Source organism: Dermacentor albipictus, chromosome 10 (genome assembly GCF_038994185.2).
Source record: "Dermacentor albipictus isolate Rhodes 1998 colony chromosome 10, USDA_Dalb.pri_finalv2, whole genome shotgun sequence".
Taxonomy (NCBI): Eukaryota; Metazoa; Arthropoda; class Arachnida; order Ixodida; family Ixodidae; genus Dermacentor; species Dermacentor albipictus.
The window spans coordinates 31,610,384-31,636,585 of NC_091830.1; the positions used below are offsets into that span (position 1 = coordinate 31,610,384).

A 26,202-nucleotide genomic window follows, 5' to 3' on the forward strand; every position below is an offset into this window, starting at 1 on the left:
ATGCTGATGCCTTGCACAACCCTGCAATCACAATCCAGCACAGTCCTGTCAACAATTGGGTGCAATGTTGTACAATTACAAGGAACCTTGTGCAAAACATAACCAATTGTGTGCAATCATGTGCATGAAGCTAAAGGTACAATGATTCAGTATATCGCAATATAAAACTGTCATGGTGAATATAATGTATACGCAGGAGCAGGATTGCACCTGCAAACGACCCAGGCTTTGAAGTTCAGCATGGGTGAGCATTCACCTGACATTCCTGTGCGGTAGGTCACGCCTCCTCCATTCCTCAGTGTGGCTCATAGAGGAACTATATTCCTGGCATAGCTGGCATTACTGTGTAACCAGGGCAATCGAGTGTGCGCTTTGTGTGTTTGCTAAACCACGTGTTGGGTTCACTGTTCGCAAGCACAGGTCGGCAGAATGAGCAGATACTCGCTCGTAATTGTTCACCAATGCTTTTGCAGGCTCTGTACTCACTCACACTCGCACCGACTGGCCCTCGCTCATGTTCCCACTCGCAGTGACCAATTCACACTCACGTTCATAGTCACCGGCACTCACTTGCGCACATACCCAAATGTACTCACACTCACCGACAGCCACTCACATCCATTCAAAATCACCGTCACTGACGTCTGTTCGTACTCACATTAACTGGCACTCACTCTCAATCCTACTTGCATCCGCTCACACACTTAAGTCATTCACTAATGCACTATCTTATGCCAGTAAAACAAGTGTGGAGTGAGTCAGCTTACTTCCGAGTGAGTATGCTGACCTATGCTCATAAGAAATAATCAACCCCTCACTCATCCTGCATCTGATACTGGTTACATTAGATTGATGTACGAGTGATCCAAGTAATGAGTGAAGTGGCATTCATCATTCCAACCCGAGCAATAGCCAACGAAAGCTGCTGCTGTGAAAATGTCAGGTCCAATTTGTGAGGTCACACTCCGCTACCCCATCACCATCTTTTTCACTTCATGACCGTACTACAGACAACAGATGCTGGCAAACACAATTCCAAAGCTGTTAAATTACTGTCGCAAGCACGACATGGTGCTTGAGAAATAACTGCTTCACAACTCAAGGAGATCTTTCTTTAGCACTTCATTATTTTAATTTCAAGCGCATTGGATTTGAAATATAATTGTTCTTTTTTTCTATTTCTGGCACAAATAAAATTATGCATTATCACAAGCAAGACTGTTAAGACCAAACCTTATGTAAATGATTTTGTGTGTAACAGCGATGAAATGGGCCATTGCATAGAGAGATCACCCATTCTCATTGCTCAATCGCTCATTTCAGGAAATCTAGATTTCATTGCCTGTCGTGCATACCACCTGGAAGCACCTCAAGCGACTGGTCAGTGGGATACCGGCTGGCCACATATGCAATTTTTCTGTCTCATTGCTCCTCCGTGTGTTGCAAGACCTTACTACAAGCAATACAAGCAAGATTCTAATTATCTCTCATGTAAATTGAGACAGCTGATTCATCTAACCCATATGCTTACTATACATGTCTTGCTGATACTGTGCTTCACTTTTGTATTCAGTGAAAAATGTTCTGTTACTAAGTACTAAGCACCGAAGTACCATGAAAGGGAGAAATTGAAATACACCCGTCCTGTAGCACAAAGCTACAAAACTGTCAAGTTTTCTCTTTCATAAGCTTTCTTCCACCCTGAGAGCGTCTGAAGAACTGATTTGCCACAGTACATACCATACCTGTATATCCCACTATGTCCACTGCCTTGCATACATTTTTTTGTAACTGTTTGTAGCTGCTGACCGTGTAACAGAAATGAGAACCTGTCAAGCTGCCCAAACAGTGGCTTTTGTTTCTCATTCGTTCATGTGCTTTGTGGCACAAATATTGATTGATTGATTGATTGATCGATCGATCTGGTTACCACCTTTCTTAGTTCTCTAGTTCACTTAAACCTTCCCAAAATGTAGTCGCCTTAGCTTCGACCATAGCTGAACATGAGGCTGCCTACCGTGAAAATCGTCCAACATCACTGCATGGCGCTCCAAAGAAAAGCACTTGCGGCGTTGTATGTCCTGTCCATCAACACCGTGGCGCTGCCTCATCTGTTCACCGAGGCTCAGGACAATGCAGATCAAGAGGTAGGAGTATCTGTTAGAACAAACAGCATCTGTTCTGCTAGCATTCATGCAGTAGCGTGGACTCGTTTACGGTGCAGGCCAGCATGGTGTATGTACTCGAACCGGTATACATAGCACAAGAGGTGAAGCTTTCCTTGTTTCATGCCGGCTTCAGCCAGATTACACTACTATATTGAGATAATAGATTGAAAATACAACTACAGGCTAACAAAGAAGACTTGTTAACTTCTGCTAAACCCTGCTGGTTCCAGATAACTACTGAGGAATTTAGCTCATTTCACCAAGTTTAACTGAATTTCGCCCAACCAGCTTGTATGGCTACTTTCCTACTACATCTGGGTGAATACAGCATGTTAACACCTATACATTTCAGCCTAACTGTGCACCTCATGGTGTACCTGGGACAGTAGCACACATTCAATGCAAAACTTTTTTGGACCCAGGGCTTGACAACCAAGCAGCTGAATCATGCAGTAAAGCCAACCCTAACAAACACTTGGTGCTGCATCTAGATTTCTTCGTAAACCTAGAATGCAAAGCAAAGCTGTCAATAGCGTACAACTTCCTCACCAGGTGGCAGCACTGTTCTTAACAGGGGATGAAGGAGCTAAGCTGTTCACTGAATGAACAGCTTACAAAAATTAGTTTTATGACTACTGAGCCTGTCATTTTCATTTTCTTTAAGGGCACGATGATAAATAAATCACAAATCATTTTAAGCTGGTAAACGTATTTTTTGAGAACTCCAACTGGCATTTCTCTCACTTCTATATGTTGATTATCGGTGCAGAAAAATAAGGACAGAGCTCTCTCTTTCCCAATTGCATCCCAAGCTGCTGCACCAACAAGGTTGGTACGTGACGCCACAGGTCGCCTTCACAATGGAAACAAAGAATTGGAAGCTTTTAGGATGCAGCCTTTGTGGACACTTAAATGTATCATCATCATCATCATCATCACTGTGCAGGCACTACCAATATACGTGACACCCTGAAGTGTGGGTGTGACAATTTCAATGAGGTGCCGGCATGCCTCTTTTCTTTTTGAATGTTTCAGGCTTGAACTGGCTTGCCCCACCTCTGCTTGTTGACACATTCACAATTCCCAGAAGGGTAATCAATTATTAAATCTTAAAAAGTGTCTGTATAAGCCCTTACCAGCGATCGGCAACAGGTTGCGCTACACATAACCACTGTGTTTATTATATATTTGAACATAAAAGACCCAACTCTTAATGTAAGCAGGATGACTACGTCATAAATTCAGATCTCGTTATATGCGAAAATAAAATACCTTCATTAAATATAATAACCATTAAAGGCATATATTTGTAGCACGCTAATATTGGTGAGAAACATTTTAGATGCACTTTGTTGTATGACACAATCTCTTATATCCATTATTAAGTGACGAGTGATGTTACTGAAGTGTTTAGAGGGACATTGCAGAGAGAAACTATTTTAAGCTGTATTAGTAAATTACCTTTGCACAATACCAAAAAGCTCTGCTGGCTTGAGAAGATAGAAAGTGTGCAAAGAGGAAAGATGGGTGCATCACCACCTTTGAAATTCCTGTACCAGCTCACCGCGATGTCATGGCTTTTGACACCGTCTGCTTGGGCCTAGCTGATTCTCTGTCGGTAAAGTGATACTGCTTTGTATTCCAAGAGAGCCGAAGACTGAACTTGGCAACCTTCATGGACTTTTGCTTAACAACAGCGGCCCAGATACGAAAAAATACTTTCAGACCCGTGACGTCACACTGATGCACTCGCGCTGTGGTTTTGGTAGGAAGATGTAAAAAGTATAACTTCGACCTTCGTTTTATATCTAGTAATGAAGATATCAGTGCAATGTTAACAAAAATGAAGTTGTAGAAGAATACTTAATCAGCCTACAACCAGGTTTAGTGTTCCTCCTTAGTGTCCCCATAAGGTTTCAGAGTTGTCCCACTGTCCATTATGTTACACCCGATGAATTGCATACTGCAGCTGAACATTTTCATGTAATAGTTTATAATCCAGAGTGTGTGTCTTTTCTGCTATGACTGTTAAGAAGGTTAACAGCATTGGTAAACTAAATAAATAATAAATAAAGTCCTTCATATGTATTTTTTTTTTCCAAAAATAAGTCGGTTCTTGTATACCTGCGCAATTCTTCAATGCGGGTAAGAAATGCCCACATCAACATGGCCCCACTTACCTGCTGTCAACCTCCTCTGGCCTGACAAACCCATGCCAGACGACATTGCGTAGGTTGAGGGACTGCGGAGGACCCACAATGACTTGCAACAGTGTCATCTACGTGGAAATGCCAAGAGTAGCCAGTTGAAGAAGAAAAAGAAGAAGACTGACAGTACAGACGAAAAACAAATTGCAAACACAAGCAGTCTATATTTAAAGTGATGAGGCATGCTTACAAGTTCGGGCCCAAAGACGTCATGAAGCTGTGGTGCGGACAGGATGTCCTTCAGAAGAAATGGCACCTGAATGCCTTTTCCAAGCAGAACCTGCAACACAAAGCGATATTAAGTTCTACATGTACGCTTATACCATCAGCTTTTGTTTTTTAATTTGAACACATTTTCAAACAAAGAAGGGGGGGGGGGGGGTGAGAAACAAAATTCACCCTTTTTCTTTCCGGGCAACAGCAATGCCAGAACAAAATTTGAGTGGCTGCCAGTACGGTTATTCAACATCCCTGTGCTTGCACTGTGACCGGAGATGTGTCTGTGCATGTGTGTATAATTAAAGAACGTGTGCTAAATTCTATGACAATGACTTCGACTCTTAATATGCTTCAGCACTCTATAAAGGCGAAGCACACTTAAGGGACCCAGCTGTTATGCAGTTTGTATTAGACCTTTGCCTCAAGTGCACTCCTCAATGCATGCCTAGTAAACTTCATAGTTTCGTTTTCAGAAGATTTGAGATTTTTACTCATTTTTATTCTTAAAATTGACGACCTTAATAAAACATTTGCAACCAACAGTCACTAGACTGTAATGTTTGTTTTCAAATGGAACAAGCCTCGTCAAGTTTGGTGCACTAGTTGCTGAGAAAAATCATTTTTCCGTTCTCATGTATTTAGACAGGAAAGCCAGAGCTAAAGCTTCCTCTTAGAGAAAGCTTTAGCTTGAGGACAACTTGAATTTCCCCATTCAAATACATGTAAAATGCAGAAATGCTTTTACAAGACAACTGCTCGACCAATTTGAATAAAATGTGTTGGATATGAGAGGAAAGCTGAATTCTAGTGACCCCAGGAAGCATCATTCTGATTTAGGGCCTGAAATTTTTGGAAGAATTTCCTCAAAACTGTTTAGTTAGAAAACGTTGAAGCACAAAGTTTACAAATCCGCACTTCTGCACCAGAAAGTGATGTCGCAGTTCTTTAGACAACATCTACCTATTAGAGGATCCAAAGTGGACAAATTTTGAATTAGTAGTCTATTTCGGAGCTGCGTACAATAAATCAATTTTGTCCACTTTACATGTCCTAGTAGGTGCAGTTTACATAATTGTCATACTATTATTTATTACTGAGTTACAAAGCTTAAATCTTGGTAGGTGACTTTCTTTTGAATTTGCGATTCTCAGCAATCACTGTTGGAAAAATGACGGCCTTAAGAAAATGTGCTTCCTACAGTAACTAGGTTTTAGCTTTTTATTTTGAATGCAACAAATCTCATCAGAATCAGTGCTGTGGAACAGAGAAAAATTATTTCTCTGTTCCCATGCATTTATATAGGAACTATTGAACTACTTCCCCTTAGACAAAGTGGTTTCCTCACATACGTCGCCGAGAGAGTGCTCCAAGATGGCAGTTATCCTAAGCACGGCAAGAACAGGCCCGCAAGGGTCATCACACTTCAGCCATCCAAAGCAGTCCTGAATGTCCTGTGAAGTAAGCACATGCATATATGCACATTAAAGCAAACAATCATCGGCGGAGGACCATGCAATACTAATACCCGAACACACGCTGGGTGATCATTGCAATGTCACCGAGCATTTAACATAAATTTGTTCATCCTTCATCACCCTATTTCATGTCCACTGCAGAATGAAGGCATCTGCAAGTGATCTCCAGTTGCCGCTGCCTTAATTGTGCCAGCTTACACCATCCTAAGCCTGCAGAACTCCTCATTTCATCACACTGCCTAATTCTCACCTGTCCTCGACTGCCCTTCCCTTCTCATGGCACCCATTCCGTTATTTTAAGAGACCATTGGTTATCTGCCCTATGCATTACATAGCCTGAACAACTCGCTTTTTTTCTTCTCAGTGTCAACTGAGATATCAGCTATCCCTCGTTTTCTCTCTAATCCACACTGCTGTTTTCCTGCCTCTTAACACCACGCCTATAATTTTTCATTAAATTGCTTGCTGTGCGGTCCTTAGCTTCTTCATTATCCTGCAAATTCAGCATGAGATCAGCATCTTTCGATTTGAACTGCAGATTATGCCAAGTGTTCTGCAGCTTCTCATCGGCCTAAGACCTAAGGCCGACTTGAGAGTACCTGGCGTTTTCCTTGGGACAGATGCATACTTTCCTGCACCAAGGAGCAGAGTTTGTGCTGCCCCTCGCTTCTCACTCTGAGGAAACAACCGAGTGAAAGGGGAACCACTTAAGAATTTCGCACTTGGGACTGACTTTGGTGCTATGGCTGCAGCAAGTGTGATAACTGTGATGCCTTATAATGAACCCCTCTTAAAGGGCCCCTCACCAGACAGACGCTGCAAATGGACTAGTATGGCAGGTAGATCGTATGCTGACGATCTTATCTGCAAAAGCTACTCCTCTACTCTGGCTGCGATGGCTGAGCACGGCCGCCCGGGCCCTGTCTTGAAGGCGATCTGCGATGGGTTCGAAGGCTACACACGGCCCGAGATAGCTGTGATGGCTTCGTGTATACTGTGTTCTTGTATGCCTAGTTTTCACTGAAGCGAGAAGCACCCCGAAGGGCAATTCGCTCAGCGCTGCTGCTGCTCTTAATCATGTCATCCCTCCATGAAATTTATTTTCATTTTAATAAAGTTGTTTCTCTCTCTCTCCCTTGATCACGCCAGCAATCTGACAGCAAGTGCGCGCAGTCATCGATTGAGATGTGTTCGTGTTAGTCTGTGCACGTGTGACAGTATGCTTGTTAATTTAGTTAGTAAGTGAATGTTTACAGCAGTTTATGTACCTAATAAAATTACTAATCTTACTTCGCATAGCTGTACAATAATTTGCTATTGCAATCAATGACTCGCCTATCGGGCGAATGCACTCTTTTCTTTTTCAGATCACGTACATAAATATTTTCAATTATTTCACTCAAAATGTATTGCTGTGAATGCTCTCATGATAAAAAAATCAGCCAATAGCATTGGCAGGCGATCTGCTTTTGATGACGCTGCATGACGGTATTGTGAAAGTGAGGGCAAGTGGATTTTTTATGGTATTTGACTCGAGATTGTGAATCGCCTGCTGCCTGCAGTGCAGTAATATTTAGCTCAGCCTTTACCACAGATCGGCAATGTTTTCTTGCTGTGTTCAAAACGTGTTTCAGAGACCCTTTAAGCCCAAACCCTATGTGAGCAATTTTGTGTGCAACAGTCAAGAGCAATGAGTTTGAGCGATGAAACACATTGTCGCGTGACCGGATCACACATCCTCGTCACTTGGATGCTCGGTTTTGGAAATCTCAAATTTGTTGCTTTTCGTGCGGACTGCCCGGTAGCCACCCGAGCAACAGGCCGATGGACGCCGGCTGACCGCGTATGTGCTTCCCTAGGTCACTGCTTCTCCGTGTGTCACGGTGGAGCCTGTCTTCTCCTTAGTAGGGACTAGGGACTACGCGATTTGTTTTGCACGCCCATCACCGCTGCATCTCGAGACGAAATTGGGTTGTACTACCACTACCTAGCTGTTGATGGTTGTATGCACTGCAGAAAAGCTGCCAAAACGTTTTCAATTTGGCCTCCCTGGAAGCATTTGAGAAGTTCGTGAGGCGAGGTTAGTTGTATGGCACGGTGTAGTACGGCCGCTTGATTTCCCAAGTCATGCTGTTTCAGAAACGGGTGCAAAAGATAGTAAAACAGCGCCGTTAACTAAATGAAGCAGACAACCAAGCGCATTTTGCTGCCTCACCGCCACCTGCAGCCGTTGCTCACATGGGGTTCCACCGGTAAGCAACAGAACTGAATGACAGCAATCCAAGTCATGTCGCTGTCAAGTGCAAAACCATTTACATAGCGTTTGTACTTTGGAAAGCAAGTACAACCAAAATGCAGATGGGACATATAAAACACAAAAGGAGCGTGCAAGTTTTGTTGCTGAATGTCATATAAAAATGACACTTAATTTCTCCCTGCGAACAGCAATGCATTAATAGGTGACCGACTGCAATGCTCCATACCTTCTCAGCACCCGTCCATGATGAAAGTTCCACTGCTTTGACCCGAAAGCTGTCCACAGAGAGTTCTGCGTAGACTGTCTTGATGTGATGAATGGACGGCGACAGAAGTTTTAATGCCCTGCAGTACCATGTCTCATTGTGGTCCGCGCCTGGAGAATAAACCGAATTTCTGCTTTTTTCAGTGGGCAAGAGGTTCAAAATATCATCTTAGAAGAAAAAAAAAGTTTCCTGCGAAAAATGCACACCTGGACAGCACGGAAAAAGACAGATGACTAAAGGTGTGCAAATGCTTGAAACTAAAATAATGAATTAAATATTGTCAACTTTTATTCGGTCTTCAAATCAAATAGTCACTAATACATTTTGAGCAGCTTTTGCATATTCTAAAATTTCGACAGAGGGCTATCAAGCATAATGTTGTAGAACAATTGTGATAAATTTCATCCATAGACATGTTATAGAAATGGGCATTCGGTAATATATTCCACTGCTGCACATGATTTTGCTGACTGGATGAACAGGCATGCAAGGTTATCATGAGACTAACAATGAATGTGATGGCATTGCTCAAGTATTAAAAACCATAATTAATGCACATGTGCGCAAAGTTGTACATGCAGTTCATTCATTTGATTATGCGCTTGTTTGCTATAGATTTATAAGGGTGCCCACACTATGCCTGTGTGGAGGAGGGGGGGGGGGTGAATCAGAAAAAGTGAAAAGATTCCAAAAGCAGGTACAACACTAGAGGAATAAGTGCATGTAAAGCGCAAATGACAGGGGAAACAGAAACGAAGAAAAAGCTTAACATGTAGCAAAGAAAAGCATTGGAAACATTATAAAACTAGAAAAACAAGAAGCAAGCATGCACTAGAAAATCGGGCGACAAGCGAAGACGCAAAAAAATGGAATCAGCAGAGACACTTATGACTGCTTGTGTGTAGGAATGTGAAAACATTATAGTCGCTTTGGTGAAATGCTTTTTTTCTGCTCAAGCTCCCGCCTGCATTTTAACTGCTCCTTGGTAAGGCCAAATGAAAACACGCCAGGTGTCTCAATGAGCTCGCTTGCCCGCGAGTTCATTGTAGGGCTGCTCAGAGGCATCCAACTGGACAGTAATGCTTTCTATTTTATACATACATTTTATGAATAAAGGGAAAATGAGACATCCACCTGTTCGTAGCAGGTGGATGCTACGAACAGGTGGATGTCTCATTTTCCCTTTATTCATTACTTCTCTCCACCTTGCGGGTTTCCGCAGAACTACTACGACATACATTTTATACACTCGTGACGTGGCGCCACCTCCTCCCCATTGGCTGCGCCGTCACGTGACCAATGACGCACTCACTAGGCACACATTTTGTCAACCAAAACCGTGGAGACGCCGTGGCGTCTCTGGAAGCATGCTCGTCGCGCATCCCGGTGGACCGGGTTCGATTCCAACCGAGACCGAATTTAAACCAGTGTTATTTTCAAAGGCACGAATTTGCTTTGTTTACAGGAACCTCCCTGTGAAATATGACGTGAATTCGAGCATTTTTTTATGTGGTTTTACTCTTTGCCGTCGGCCATTTTTGGTACTATCATTCGGTCACGCCGCCGACTAATGGGGCATATAATGCTTTCGCATTAAAGTGCGTCACTGGGATTCATTACAAACGATGCATCTTGTGGAATATATGCAATCATGGATAGTATTCGGGAAGAAGGACGTCCGAAGAACATCAGTTCTATAAACCGCAATTCCTTTATGTAGCTAAATGGTCGAGGGGTGCGGAAACACAGCCTTGTTTGAACAGGTGTCTATCACAGTTTATGTCATGCAGTCCTCCAAGGAACACCAGTTTTGTGAAAAAAATTATAATTAAGTATCCTCCCCCGCCCCTTTTATTCATGATCGAGTCTAGGCGAAGACGACTCACTCACGCCTAAATTTCTGTCGTAATTTGAGAACGTAAATCGCAGCCAGATTTCGAATGCGATCGCATTTGTCGGCATCAGTGACCAGCCAGGAATCGCACACAAGTGGTTATTTTCGTCTAGATTCGCAGTTTTCGTCATGAGAACTACCAATTCTCACTGAACAAATAAATAAATAAAAAGAACAACCGAATTTCTTCAGTCCAGACTACTGAAATTAGGCGGTTATCTATAAAAAGCAGATCAGATAAGTTGTCACCAACGCCTCGGACGCTTCCCGGTGCATGACAGAACCACGTGCGCTGGCAATGCGATAAGCGATCGACACATGACATTATCAACAAGCGCCCATGCATGCTTTGGTCACGAAGGTGCTGTATGTCGACGCACCACCGCAAATCCTAAGGTTTTCTTTGTTAATACCACTAAAGATAAACTATAAATAACAAATGCAACGAAAGCAGGCACCTTCACATGAGTCCAATATATTCCTTAACCGGGGCGTGTCTATGGTAAGGGCCTCGGTAAGAATGTTATCGAGATCTCCCGATATTCCCGTCTCGCATATCATCTTCCAGACGTTCGATGATAGGCATGTCTGCGCTACAACGTTCATGTCTGTTCATGTAGCTAAAAGCACCGTATATTTAAATACACTGGCTTCATTTTCGTAGCTTCAGCAATCAAAAACGCTCCGATTATGAAAGAAACCGAAAGAAGAGTCGCTCTTGCTACTGATTAAGCGAAGTACGCGTTTCGCATTGTGTAAAATTAATTTAAGTAAGCTTTCAATTATTATTGAAATGACATAACATTGAATCATATCTAGCAGTATTGTTTTTTAAATTTTGTTATTTGTTTTTCATTACGTGAAATAAATGTAACTTATTAGCAGCGCTACTTGTGGATGGGCGCAGGATAAGTGACGCTTTGTACAAGGCAATGGTTCCGCCGCTCCAAGCCGAACCGGGAGCCGAACTTTGCCGAACTACGCATAACGTGAGCCGAGCAGCCGACCGTTTTCCGGAAATTGCCGAACGCGTCTATGTGTAAAAAATCCTAGGTGGTCTGCTCTGCTCGCTTGGCGAAAGTGTATGTGATACAGGGGGTTTGTTTCCAAACCGCTCGCTTCCATGTGCACATAGAAGCCGTCGGGACCGGCGAGACCCGCGGCCGTCATGTAGGAGGCACGCCCGTGGAAACGCCGAACCGACGCCCTGCGCGCCCGGCGCGACGAGCGGATATTTTACGTATGGACGCAGCACCAGCACCACCGATGCGGCGGCGATGTTAGGCCTAAGAGTCGAGAGATGATCGACGCCGTTTAGGCCTAAACCTCCGCTTGGTTTATCGCGAAAGAAAACCCCCGGCGCGCCGACGCGGGGGCATGGATCCGAAGCTCGCACCGCGACGCGTCGCCGGCACGCCGTGGGCGTCTGCCTGAGACGCCGAGAACACAGCGACCCGGGGCTGAACGAGGGAGACGCCGGTAGCGAGCGGTCCTTTGCTGCGTCTCCGACGCAAGCACCACCACCTCGACCCAGCCCGCTGCTGCCGTTGAAGGTTCCAAGTGCTTTTTTCTCCCCTCTTCGTAATACAGTGCGCGTACACAAGAAAACGGCCAGGCATGTCGGCTCACTCTGGATCGCACCCGGTCTCGTCGTCCGCGACTTTCGTCGACAAGATCGACCCGTTCAAAAAGGGATCGCTCAAGCGCAAGCAACGCAAATCGCAGGGATCGTCGCGCTACCGGTCCGCCAACGACGTCGAGCTCCAACCTCTGCCATTGTTACGAGGTAAAGAACACTTTCTTTTCCGTGGTGCGCTGCCTCGTTAACCGAAAAAAAAAAGAAAAATTACGGCGACCCAATGAGCCGCCGAGAAGCGTTCCTTCTTTTTCCGCGACCGCATCGACGTGAGATGCCAGTCATACCGATCCTCTGGGTAGTAGTCGGAGTGGCACCGGAGATCAACCCTGCGTCATGCGCTTTGCCTTTGGGAAGGTCGCGAGACAGGCGGTCTCTCGCCTGCCAAATGTGCCAAGTGCTTTTTTTGCTGGGCACCGCCTTTTTTTTCGCGTCTCCCGAGTTTTCCCGGCCGCTTCGCTTGCGGCGACCTTTTCTGCGGTGTTCGAAGATAGCGCTTAGTATGAAGCCTAAGCTAGGAATTGATCCTTTGGAGGCACCCCCCCTCCTGCCCCCCCCCCCCCCCCCCCCCTTTGCTCGCATCGCTAAACCTAAAGTCAAACCTCCTCCCTATTTACTTCCCTCGTCGAAACGCCGGTGTTGGAGTTCTTCGAACAGTTCATTTGTGAAAGTTTCGCCCGGAAACTTTTGCCTAGCGAACGGAATGCGTAGCAGAGTTCGCCGGTCTGCGCAAGCGGGCCGGTAATTTTTGCGGGCATCGCGGAAAAATGAAAGAAAAAAAAAAGTGATAGGTTAATTCTAATCCTCCCCTCTCTTGCTCGTTGTGGTGGCTTCCGGTGTCAAGCTACGTGCTGGCATCGATCACAAGCATTGATCCAGCTCTTTGATATATTGATAGAGAAGCGCTTGGAGTGCGGGATTGCGTGGGGGGGGGGGGGGGGGCTTATTAAACGATTATGGGGATGCATAGCTACCATCTCCGTCTCGGATGCTACTAACACACGATGATGTCCTTTTTTGCTTTCCTGCTCCCGAGTCGGACACCTCTACCTCAGCATTTCACTTCGCCAGGTCGGGACGCAAAGGAACAAATATTAACTTCGTACCAACCAATTTGGGCTGCGTCTGGAACTTCTCCGAATGCGTCGAATCCAGTCGGGAAGACATTCGTGACAGTCCGGGCGTTCTTGTTTTTGCGGCATGTTGGGGATGACCCTACCGTCGCCGCCGATGTTTCGAACCTGACTGCTCCTTGCCGCGTTTTTCATTTTTGTGTGTGTTTTACGCTCTCCCTCTGCTGGGTCCCGCCGCGTGTTTTCGCCGTAGCCTCCAAAACATTTCGCCTAGCGAGAGCGTTGATAGGAGTGGCGCTCAGCCGCCTCCGACGCCGACCCACGTCGCGATATGCCTCCCACGCGCGTCAGACGAAAACGGTCTTCGCCTATATGCCGTACCCGAAAAGCGCGTTGGACGCTTAGGTAGCACTTCAGAAAGGAGAAGAAAGAGCTGGGAGGAAGGGTAGAAAAGAAAAAAAAGAACACGCAGAAGTTACGGCTCTGTTCTTAGGCGTAGCGTCGTACTACGAACCACCGCCGCCACCATCGGCAGAACGTCCCGACGCCTTGGTCTGTGCATCTGGCGCCATGGCTTCTTCGGTTCCGAACGATGGCTGCGACTCGCGGAAGCGCCGTTGAAATCGTGCGGTCGCCCAGTCGAAGCTTCCCCTTGAAAGCCCGCCGCGTTCCGTGTTCGCCCATGATTGAGTTCAAGTCCAGAGGTTTCGCCGCCGGGACGCGAAATGCCGTGCTCGGATCCCTACTTCGCCAGCAGCGTCTCACTTCGGCCGGCGGCAAAGGTAAAAAGCCAAGAAATGGCTCTGTTTTGAAAGAAGGAATATAAGAAAAAAAGAATTCAGGGACTCCAGCTGGAACCGAAAAGCGCATTGTCTCCCCTTCCCAAAGCCTGCCCGTGGTCGCCTCGTCCGAACAGGTGTAGGCAGCGGTTTTTCAGGAATCCAGCTACGAACCACCATCAGACCCGGCCGTGCAATAGTGATGGCGAGAGCTTTGGTTGTGGTCCGGCTTTGTGGGAACGAGCTGCTCGTTGTGATTGTGTGGTGGCAGTTGGAGATATTGCAACCGAGTTTACAAACTTTTTCATCAAATGAAGTGAGCTTGCCCGCTGTTGTTGGCAGGTAGCCTTGAATAAGAGCGAGCAACAGGCGGGGAAAAAGGAAAGGAAGAATGCCAACCAGTTGACAGGTGATGTGCTGCTGTCAACAACTGCTGGTTTGTGCTTCGCGTTTCGCAACATTCGCTTGTTTAGTGAAAGTGAACATTGTTGGAAGACTCTGCCTTTGCAGCCTTGCCTTCTACATTTTTCATCTCTAATGTATGTATGTTGAGTTTCAGATCACTTAAAATACTGCAGAACCATTAATTAAGGCAAGATCCTGAGTTTGCCAACAGCGTTTAGCGAATATGTCCTTGACTGGTTCTGAACGGCTGTGTCTGGCATGTAAAGGCGGGAAGCCCATAGAAAAAGCATCCCAAGGAATGTGAGACGACAGTCTTGGTACTTGACATGAGTAGTCTTATTAAGCTTGTACAGATACTGTTTGAAAAACTGCTTTGGCAGGGAATTTCCATCGACAGCTTGGGGGGGTTATCCATACTGTGCTGTTAGAACAGTTTGCTACCAAAATTACTAGGGAAAACTCTTGTGCTAGTAGTGTCTACGGGAGCGGCTAGCATGATGCTTCAGCCATCAAGATAATGGTGATTCATGGATTTGCCTAACTTTACCCTTATGGCTTCAAATGACCATGACTTTGCAAATTGATCATGTTCAACAGAATATTGCACTATCGGTGAAACAATCTGCAATGATTATGCATGTGCATAGCGACCTATTGCCTTGCTGCATTTCAAAAACTGTAATTGCTTGGAAATGTAGAAAGATACAGCCTAATAATTGGCACCATAGGAACATCTGACAAGTTCATGTACTGCCCACCCTTAGCATGATACCTGAATGATCTCAATGCCAGAGTGTCCAGAGGAAACTGTAATTGAACTCCATTTTTGATTGAAGAGTTGCTCTCAAACATCCGAGGAAATTCTATGGAATGCTCATGCAGAGCGTTGCATAATCCATGCTGAAGTCAGTATTTCAAAAGGGCTTGCCAATATGCACAATAAAGGCCTTAGGCATAATGCGTCTGACACGGGGGAAAAATGGAGAAATGAAACGCACACATACACGGCACTATCAATTTTGAATTTAGGTCCTACCACCAGAACTTGATGAGCATAGTTTGGTAACTTGTTCATTAGGTCCACTACACCTGAGGCCTTTAATATGACGTGCCAACAGTCCCAGCATGCAACCTTAGTAACGCCAGTATGCAGGCTCAAAACAGGAACGTTGTGTGATGTTTGCAGATTTATATCAAGGAACTCGCTCAAAATGCGCAGGACTGTTCTTTTTAAAAGATGTGCTCACTAGACTCTGAATTTGGGTAGACGTCAAGTTCACTAGAGCACCGTTGCACCCTGGTATGGCCTTAGTTGCAATTCAAGAAGCAACCAAAGCCATGGGCAGCTTGGTATAAAAGTGGCAATACAGGCGACAGCAGAACTGCATGCATTTGTGACATCAATAAAACTTGAGACTTGGTGAAATATTACTATAAAATAAATCCCATTTGGGCTTTTAAAAGTTTGCACAACTGTAAGTAATTCCATTCTTTTACATTAGCAGAAAAAGAAAGAAAGTTATTTAAGCTTTCGTTTCAACTAGCCCAATTTGCAGTTGTTCTATGTAAGCTTGTTCCTGCAGTGCAAAAAATTGATGTCAACGGACGTTGCCTAGCATGTCTTGTTGTATTCTCCTGGTAGCAGCTGGACTGGCACAACCTGGAAGGCTTCCCGGCAGGCTATTGCACAACAATATCGCATCACAAACAATGTGTGGTTGGGGCAGTGCAACAGTTCTATTTCAGTTGTTTTCCTTTTCTCGCTTTGTCACAGGTCTGGGTTGCCGCCCACCTACGTAATCGCCACAATCGGCCACTCATGAGTGTTGGATGATATAGGCTCATTAGCTGTCAGTGATAACAAAGTGCCCCCGATATTCTGTATCATGGCCTCCTATCTCACTTGTGGAGCGTGAAACTCTGTTGGGATGATTGCCCTACGTTGTGCAGCTGGTGTGAAAAGTTAGCGAGGCATGAGATCCCAGAACCGAATATTTCAACAAACCTGCAATTTATATTTGCAGCCTGAACTAGTATTCATGACCAACATGGTGCTGTACTAGTCTTACTTGTTGTAGGCCGAAAAAACTGAGCAGCAATGCATCTTTTCGTGTAGCCGGCAAACTTGTGCAGGGTCCTTGGGAACCCGGAAGACCCTTGAATATCAAACTGACATTTTCAGGGCCGTGAAAGCTGTTGCATGGAGTACTTAAGTAACCTTGAATTTTGTTTTCGGCCAAGCTTACCAGATTTTTTTTATGTGCATGACCATGACGTTCGTGCAAACCTGGAGTCAAGCTGATCCATTTAGCATCATTGTCATTGGGAGGCACCTTGTTTGTGGTGGCTGGTGATGGTTTGTGGGAAAAAGGCCTCATGAGCCCTGTATGGCCCACAGGAAAATTGCGACAACTCGTTTGCCTTTATTTCTGGCCACGGAGAGTACATTTGTATTGATAAGCAATGAAATGTTATTTTAGTTGTAGCCTAATTAATGCAATAATTAATTAGTAATTGATTTGCTGTATTGTATACAACTGATAACTCCTTCCAGAATATCAAAAAGCACTTTTAAAAGGTTATGCCTCAAGTTTTCCATGCTTGAGTCAGAATTTTGAGGCATGAAACTTAGTGTAACATATATGATTCATTGGGCATATTTCACAGTTAACGAGTGCTTTATTTGATGTGCAATATAAAGTTTGCACGTTTATTTCACTCTTTTGTTACCAAGCTATCGATCATAGTGCCTTAATCCTTGAAATTGCTTTGTTAGGGCCTTTAAAACGAAAATCCTTAATTTTTTTCCCCACAGAGACAATAGCTGTGCTGCTATTTGTTTCGTGCCCATTTCTGAAACGGTGTGATTTGGTAGATCGAATGTCCGTACTTCATTGAACACCGTGCCTTGTACGTACCACATGGAGTCTGCTCATATGACCGCTTCCTGGGACACCAAATTGAGAACATTTTGGTGACTTTTCAACAGTGCGTACAAGTAGCAGCAGTACAACTCAATTTTGTCTCGAGATACAGTGGCAGTTGGCATGCAAATTGAATTGAGCGGTGCCTACCCAAGGAGATTATGTAATCCACTGCAACACATGGAGAGAGAGAGAGAGAGAGAGAGAGAGAGAGAAAGGAGATTCTTGATGACGGGAAGGAAAGGTTGGGGTAACATGGAGGAGTGATGACGTAGGAAAGGGCGTACATAGTCAGCTGGCGTGCCATTGGCTGGTCACTCAAGTGGCTTCTCGGCTGTTTTGTGCAACGAGTGACAAATTCTAGATTTTCGGAGCTGATCGATCGAGCGACAAAGACGGGTGATTGAGCGATACAAGGACTAGTGATCTGTTTGTGTGACGACCCATTTTGTCACTCGAAGCTGTCACTATTGCGCACAAAATCGCTCTCATTAGGTGTAACCTGTAACCTCCAGAAACCCCTTATACATTATATTGCACATTAGTTTCAATCCTTTTCGAAGTTAATTCGGAAGGTATTGGTGAAATATTGTTAGTGAATAGGAAGTCGGATGCCTGCGGAATTGTGTGGAAGTGGTTTAGTTATGTTCATGCCACCAGCTCTCGAGAAAATGTACGTAGTTTTCACATAGGCTGGTTTTGAGACGCCAAAAAGCAACTGTGAAGCATATGCTGAATACTGCAAAGTGGTATCGAAATCCAGGATGCTGTGCTGACACGGCAACCTACTCCATGATGTTGCGTGTCCACCTCTGTTTATGGGAACAAAATTAGTTTTTACCAAACATGGAAAGATGGTCACTTTGTCCACACACACAGATGTCCTACGTCTGGCATGTAAACGGGATATTTAAACAAACAGTTGGAAGGTGATTTCAACTTTAGTTGATGTCGATCAAACACAATGTCTTCCTTTGCCAGTAGGGGAAGAGAACGGGCAAAGTCACTGTGCATGGCACTGGGTCACGCCACCCCTCGCTTGAGAGTAGTAGAGCGATGGAGTGCTTAAATTTTTTGGTGTCACTGCCTTTGGCATTGGTTCACGGAAAAGGCTCATGAAAGGTTACCTGATACGTAAATGGGGGGTAACTAAGACATTGTTTTTAATAAAATTGGTTTGTCAACATACCAGTTAGTAATAAAAGACGACTTGCAAAGCGAGTATACCCTTGAGCTGCCTTTTGTCTCGGCAGGTCAAGAATTCAAAATGCAGTGACCGCTTTCCAAAACAATGTCACTGAATGAAAGAATCTGTTCATTTATGCAACCGCTCTCCACAGTCTTTGCAGCCGAACTGACTTTTGATGCAGACCGGGTGCTTTGGTTGCATCGTTAGTACAGTGGACTCGTTAAACGGAACCTCAAGGGACCGGGAAAATATGTTCCATTTATCAGGAGTTTCGTTTAGAGAGAGAAGGTTCAGGATTTCGCAATCCGTTCCAGACTGCTTTAAATCTTGTCAACCATCCTTCGCTGCACGAGAAACCTTCGATGCCAGCTGCAAAACAAATTATTCTGCTTTCGCGTGAATGAGTAGGCCACTGAACGGAATGTTTTCACTGCGGGCTCTCCGCAGCCAAACCACCAGGCACTTCTCCAGATCTTCGTGGTTGGCCACCCGCAGTCGTTTTCTTTGAGAGCCAAAGCATGACGTCTCGAAAGCCTGCCGCAGCTTATCCTTGTCCTGAAGTATCGTCGTGAGGCTGCTCGTGGGGACGGCGTGCTTCGTCGCAAGCGCTGTTTTTGTGAAGCGACCACTCTCGAAGTCGTTGATTATCTCCATCTTCCTTTCAAACGTAAGGGTATTGTGAGGTTGCTTCTGCGCTGCCATCAGGTGCCGACTTCGCGACGAAATGTCCCAGACGACGTTAAACAGCGGATGTAAGGCTTAAGCCTAACAACAGCAAGCGCACCGAGACAGAAAGCAAGCGATGCGGTTACAGTGTGCGAGAAAACCGGAAACGTCCAAAGACAGAAACCAAGAAGTAGTGGGGAGACAGTGATGCGTACCGCGATGGGGCTCTGCGTGAACGTCAAGCTGCGGTTTCGAGTCTATTTTCGGTTCCGTTTATACGGTGGTCAGTTCCGATTAACGGGATTTTTTTTACATTGCCTTAATACAAAACCAATCAACTGCGAGGCGTTTGTTCCGTTTAAGCGTTGATTCCGTTTAACCGATTTCCGTTTATCGAGATTCTACTGTATTTACGAATATAGCAACGAGGTTTAAAAGACACTGTTGCTGAGAAGTCTGTTCATTTATGCAACAGCTCTCCATAGTTGCTTTGTGACTAAAATGACTGCATGAATTTCATTCCGTGAAGTTTGCTGACCAGGTATCTTGAGCAAGTCACTTGACGAAGTTTATGCCCGCGCCGTGCATCTCAGTGATCACTGTGTGATGGTGTTGGGGAGGGGGTTGCAACAAACTGCAGAAAATGGTGAAGCATGGAAAAAAAAAAGTGTAATGTGCACAGGAGGATCAGTTAGATTGAGTAAGTGCGGAAATCGAGCAAATTCGGCAAATGGAGTTGTTTTGCTTGCAACTGGTAATTAGTTCTTGGCTGACATGTGCGTCAGCATTCAGATTAGTTTAGCCTGCACACATCCTGAAAATATGACCTAAAAGACCACATACATTGCGAAACTTAACGGAGCTGAGGGAAAGTGGATCTACAATCACTACACCAAGCACTAAACTTCTGAAAAAGTCTGTACTATTTATTCCAAGCTTGTAAATGTACTTAACCGACTTGGATGAAAGGAAGGATGAGACACACACATAGCAAATACAGCATACTTGGGTTACAAGCCAAGAGTTCTGGTGATGTCATCGGAGGTCTGAACATTTCCAAGTGAGAATACTCAGCTTTTCGGGACACCTCTCTTTTTGGGAAGCTGAGCATGCAGCTGTGGCAGCCTAATTTGCCATAACCACTTGGTGGTCAGGTTTGCTAAACCATAAGAGTACCAACGGTTAGCGGACCAGACCACCAAGTGGTATGTCAAATCACACTGCTACAACTGCGTGCTCAGATTCCCAAGAAGGGAAGAGCCTTACGAAGCAAAGTATTCTCCCTTGAAAATGTTCAAATCTCCGGTGATATCACCAGAACTCTTTGCTGAGGACCCAGTGAATCTCGTCCTTTCTTTTGTACACATCTGTTAAGCATGTTTACATGCTTGCAATGCTCAACCAACTTGCCCAGCAAGCTGTTCTGTACTGTTCGTTGCTGATGTGCGATCTGTGCATTTGTGTCAAGGTGATTAGGTGGCCCCATCTGGGGCAGAAACTTGGAGGTTAACAAAGACGCTCGACAAGTTAAGGACTGCGCAAAGAGTGTTGGAATGAAAAATTAGGCGTATTGTTAAGAGACAGGAAGAGAGCGGTGTGGATCAGAGAGCAAATGGGGATAGCCAATATTCTAGTTGAAATTAAGAGAAAAAAATGGAGCTAGGCAGGCCATGTAATGCATAGGGTAGATAACCAGTGGACCATTATAGTTGCAGAATGGGTGCCAAGGGAAGGGAAGTGCAGTTGAGGATGGCAGAAAACTAGGTGGATTGATGAAATTAGGAAATATACAGGCTCAAGTTGAAATTGGCTAACGCAAGACAGCGGTAATTTGAGATCGCAGGCAGAGGCCTCCTTCCTGCAGTGGACATAAAAATAGGCTCATGATGATTAGGTGGCATGTTTCTTACAATAACTGGATTTCGTTGAAATACTCGGGAAAGGCGGTCAAAAACCGGTTGTAATAATCGACTACATCACCGTCTTGTGCTAAGCAATGGCAGCTGAAATGTAAAAATGCTTGTGTGCTTAGATTTAGGTGCACGTCAAAGAACCTCAGGTCATCAAAATTGATCCCAAGTGTTACAACTACGTAGTATGTCCTAGAATAAGGTTGAGTGGGTCGGACGGTGCTGTCTCGCTGAGGCGCTCCAGTTGGAAAAAATTGTACGAGGGTGCTGCGAGCGAAATAAATTGGGGCGGAGACGCGCTCCACGCCGCATGCAGCATACTTTCTCAGCTAGAGCCGAGACGAATTGCTTAGTATGTTAATAAAATAGTGCTTTATTTCAACTGCAAACTTATATTTACACCATTTCACCACAGATATATATACTTGAGGCATTGATTATACAACATGTTTTCAATTTTGCTGTCATTGTGAAGTGCGTCATCTGCTAGCGAGCGCACACTCGTTGCGCGGGTACCCTGCTTTTGTTGTAGGAAGTTCATATGGTACATTTTTGACAATGCCTTTATTGCTTTGGTGCGCCCACGACTTTTGTCGGCCTTACCAGTTGGGATTTTAGCTCGGTGAAATGCCGTCTTCAACACTTTCTTCTAAAAGTAACACATAAATTTGTCTCAGCAGCCACTGGTCTGCAGCATGAAGTAAGAAAATTTTATAAAGTTGTTTCATGTTCACTTCTTGTTGGTTGCGTATGAAAGAGCAGGTACAATAATCGAAGAAAACAATATTATAGTGAAGTAAACCAATAAACTGTGTGGTGCGAAGAGGAGAAACTGATGACTAAACTTCTCGGTAAATCAAAGGGTACATAGACATAATCACCACATATATACAATAAGAAAATTTGTAGATACCTTAAATGCACTAAATGAAAGAGTGAGAACTCTCGACTATGTTTACATTAATAAACATGACACCACCATTTACCTTTCTACATGGTGGTGCCATTATGTCTGCTGCATCTACTGGAGAATGTATAGGTTCTTGCACCTTTGCTGCTATTGGTGCGTCAGTCGATCTCTCGGAGGAGGTTCTTCACTGGAAATACAGTGGTGGGACTTAATTTTGGACTTTGCACCGCTAGTACTGCTATGAGCTATCCAACACAGCCGCACCTCATAGGTCTAACAGCGACAATATAAAAGAAGTGTGGAAACATTCGGGATTTCAAATAAAGCAACTTGAAGCTCATCAGTTTTCAAAAACAAGCCCAGCGGACGCACATGCAGTCACTTTAGGCGAACGTGACTTTGGCCTGGTGACTTCAACGGCCGCGTTGGTTGCGGTGGTTTATTCGAGGTTCATGTTGTATACATGCACAAGACTGAATTGGGGGGGCAGTGAAGAGCAATGTGATCTCCACGGCCGGGCTGGCGATCTCCTTCAACATGCCCGCAGGTGAAATGAAGTGGAAACATACAGTTTCGAGGGGTATTTGCTGTTCAGATCGTATTCGATTCCTGAATTCACTGTTCAAAATAATCGAATAGTCATTTCTGTTCACGTGCAATGCGTAATAGCTCTTCGAAGTCTCACCGGTGAGTGACCGATTTGAGAGAGGACTGTTCCGAATGATTCCTCTGCTGAAGAGGCACGGCTGTTGTGCAGAGGTGCACGAGTTCCTGAGTGAATTAACGCTTGGGGGCTGATAACTTTTGCTCAGCATTAACTTCTGCTTGACAAGTTCCTAGCTGTCATTCAATATAAACGCCCCCGTTTTGGGGCAGCCTGTAAATCCGCTAACTTGATTTGGGCAAGAATTTTTTTTAGACAGTCTCATCATGTGTGCATAACATTAAAACTGAGTGGTGCATGTGGTAGCACACTTATCTCCTTCAATGAATGAAGCAGTACTGCATATACTCCTATGTGTATGTGAGGCGTGCCATTGCTTTAATTACTTCATTGTCGTTATGATAGTTCACCGGAAGCACAAGGTTGTGGGATGGAATCCCGGTCACGGCGACTGCATTTCGATGGGGGCAAAATGCGAAAACGTCAGTGTACTTAGATTTAGGTGCACATTAAAGAACTCCAGGTGGTCTAAATTAATCCGGAGTCCCCCACTATGGTGTGCCTCATAATCAGATTGGGGTTTTGGCACTTAAAACCCAATAATTTAATTAGTAGTGCACCGGCTAATAGAAAGCAGCCATTTATAACGTAGAAGCTGTTCACTTGACTGGGTGTACAGTAGGGAGCGACATTACATGCAAGTTTAGAGCATAACCTGTTTTTCTGGGAAATCAGACTAGAGAATAATTTGATTCTGTTTATACCCCTAGAAAAAGGCCGAAGTTCCAGCTACATTATTTTTTTTTAAGTAAATAAATTCTGGAGTTTTAGGTGGCAAAACCATGATATGATTGTGAGGAACCTGGTTTAGTTTTCACCACCTGGCTTCTGTAATGCGCACCTAAATATAGCTGCATGAGTGTTTTTCCATTGTGCCCCCATTCCGCCGCCTGGATTGAACCAGCAAGCCCGAGTTTAGTAGCACAAGGCCCCAGCCAGTTACTCAGTTACTGCACTGGTTAAAAATAAAGTTAAGCATGGACTGAAAAAAACAAATTGAACACTGTTTACTGGCCAAAAATTAGTATATAGAATAAGATGACTGTTTTCGGCACCCCAGGTGCGACCACAATAAAAGAATACGCAAACATGAACAGAATGTCGAGCTGGATTTCTTTTCTCTAAGCATTCTTCACATAAATATGAGAACAGTGCACTGCATGGGGCAGATATGTTTTATTTGGTTAAAGCGGTGAGCAGCAAGCTTAGTGTTTGAGTGTGTGTTTCACGAGACCTACCGATGAAAAACAATATGCAGAAAAATACAGATGAGAGACGCATGCGGCTTGAAGAACAAGCAAGACATTTGTTCTCCAAGTGAACTACAATAACATAGTACAATAAAAGCCGGCACTGTGGCTACAATACACGCGCAATCACCACATGGGTTAAAAAAAGAAGGCATTTGTTCTTAGCACATAAATACACATCACATCTAATTAAGAACACTATTTGCATGGTCTAGTAAAAAAGAACCAGTGCGTGAAGTGGTACAAACGACCCCACTGAGCAATATCTCCGGCAGTTGCAACCCAATCCGCTTCGATCGCAGCGCCGCCACAATATTTTTCAGCGTTGAGTGCTTCACTGCAAAGCACGCGCCACCCCTGCTCTTTGTCCCACTCAACCTTACACTCTGGTTACAACCCATGATTCAGTCAATCTTAGAACTAGCAAAAGTTACAGATCTAAATCGTTGTTTTAGTTGGCGCCACTCTGAAATTTGACCATACAGAAGTGTTACCTGATACGAGAACATGCTTTAAATTGCTGCTTTCTGGATTGTTATAGCTTAACCACCAGCAATTAAAAAAACCGCACCAAACAGTTGGGAATTTCAAAAGGGGCTTGTGAAAAGCCAAACGCCCTCATCCACTTGCAAGTGTAATATTTTTGTGATTTGTGCATCTCGGAATAGCCATGCAAATCGTTTATGTAGCTGTCAACCACTCAGCCACGCAGCGCAGTCTGTACCCTTCCGTAACTTATCCCCAAACTCTGTTGTCAGCAGCTTTTGCATAACTTAAAGCTTTAGAAAGCTTAAGGGTGTGTCATCACAATTCTTTTCACATGCATTGTTTTTAATGATCACTTGTGGACCCATTGCTTAATTCTGAGATGCGCATGATGCGCTTTTGTTGCAAATGTATTGAAGCGTTGCCACGTGGCAGTGTTTGTGGGGCAATAGTCATTCTCTGTGTCGTGCCTCCGGGACACTTACCTGCAACGGAAGCACAGGACAGTGACATTACTGTGATAAGGCCATCACAGCTTGCCGCACATGTACCTTATCTTTACTGTGGACCGCTAGATTGAACGAACAATTCATGGCAGAGGAGGGTGTTGTCACTGCATATCTGGAGCTACGTCAGGCTTGTCCGTCGTGAAAGCCACTCCGGTACGGTGTAGGGATTTGTTTTGCCAGATGTCACTCCCATTTTTATCACCCACGATTCCAGACCTGACTGATACTGTTGATAACATAGGTGGGGCATTGCTCAGCCTAATGACGAGGGACAAGTTACATCAATACAGCTCCGAGCCTTAGGCAGAGTGGTTGTCTCATCCCTGCAGGACATGGTGTGTGTTGGTTTTTAAAGGTAGCTCTTCCACGTGACATTGGTGCAATGGCTCCTTTACCAGACTTGGAGGCTGTGAGCAGGGCTACGAAGACAATATACACTGTGCTGCAACAGAATTTATTCGTTGATTAATTTAGCTGTGCTGTTATGCAAGAACTGTGCCATTTCTGTTTCACTTGTAACTAACGATATGCAAGACTTCGCAGCTTCAGCTATGAGGGATATTACCTTACATGTAGAAGACAGCAGACATTGTACAAGTAGGATGTTATATTTAAAACATTCTTATAAAGCTATATGATCACTAACAAAAATGACTAGTGTGACATTAAAGGAGAACTGACACACAATTTGTCTGACTTTCAACATGAAACATCTTTTAAATTGGTCAGAGGGGATCACTTGCTAGGACCGCATGTGTCAAAACATGCTATAGCATTATTGTTTATATTTTTGCAACCACACTACTCATGCGCCTCACTTTTGGTATCTTTGTGTAGAAAAAGTAGTCATTACTCGGCATGCATGTGTCGCATGCACAGATGGTGCCATTGTCACGCCACACGATTCAATTGGAGCTAAATGTAGCATCTGGCTCCGCGTTCAGAGAGGCTTAGCTTGACAGTACGTTTGCCAATCTGAGTAGGAGAGATTGTGTTTGAGAGAGCTCACTATGCCATAGCAGGTATAATCTATCAATGCCAAACCAGCACTCATCAGGAGTTATAAGGCCTACAAATGTGCAATTTGTTGAAATTGTAGACTTGGTATGCTTTGGCCCTCCTGTGTTCGGCACGTACTGTACAGAAACTGCATGAAAGCTTCCGGCCGCAAGACATATCCAACCCCATTGACCATGGTTAAACGTGTCCATCTCCATAGTGAATGCAGGCGCTGGAGTTTGTGACAGGCGCAGGAT

At 44.5% G+C, this 26,202-nt stretch overlaps 2 protein-coding genes across 8 annotated transcripts in view; one reads left to right on the forward strand and one right to left on the reverse strand.

Moving 5' to 3' along the window:
* The window catches only part of LOC135912250 (endoplasmic reticulum membrane-associated RNA degradation protein-like), a 30,309-nt gene extending 16,872 nt beyond the window's left edge, over positions 1 to 13,437 (reverse strand). For 2 of the 4 annotated variants that reach the window (XM_065444635.2, XM_070526961.1), the window contains exons 1-6: positions 10,944 to 11,201; positions 8,553 to 8,701; positions 5,944 to 6,045; positions 4,566 to 4,655; positions 4,349 to 4,446; positions 2,018 to 2,157 (exon numbers count right to left, since the gene is read on the reverse strand). In XM_065444635.2, coding sequence (XP_065300707.2) covers positions 2,018 to 2,157; positions 4,349 to 4,446; positions 4,566 to 4,655; positions 5,944 to 6,045; positions 8,553 to 8,701; positions 10,944 to 11,091 — 727 coding nt within the window. In that variant the 5' untranslated portion in view covers positions 11,092 to 11,201. Of the gene's footprint in view, positions 1 to 2,017; positions 2,158 to 4,348; positions 4,447 to 4,565; positions 4,656 to 5,943; positions 6,046 to 8,552; positions 8,702 to 10,943; positions 11,207 to 13,227 lie in introns of those variants that run through there. The other 2 variants (XM_065444636.2, XM_065444640.2) reach the window with 2 other exon arrangements.
* The window catches only part of LOC135912252 (serine/threonine-protein phosphatase 2A 56 kDa regulatory subunit epsilon isoform-like), a 61,653-nt gene continuing 46,835 nt past the window's right edge, over positions 11,385 to 26,202 (forward strand). For 2 of the 4 annotated variants that reach the window (XM_070526962.1, XM_070526964.1), the window contains exon 1: positions 13,640 to 13,976. In XM_070526962.1, the coding sequence (XP_070383063.1) occupies positions 13,787 to 13,976 (190 nt within the window). In that variant the 5' untranslated portion in view covers positions 13,640 to 13,786. Of the gene's footprint in view, positions 12,272 to 13,639; positions 13,977 to 26,202 lie in introns of those variants that run through there. The other 2 variants (XM_070526963.1, XM_065444645.2) reach the window with 2 other exon arrangements.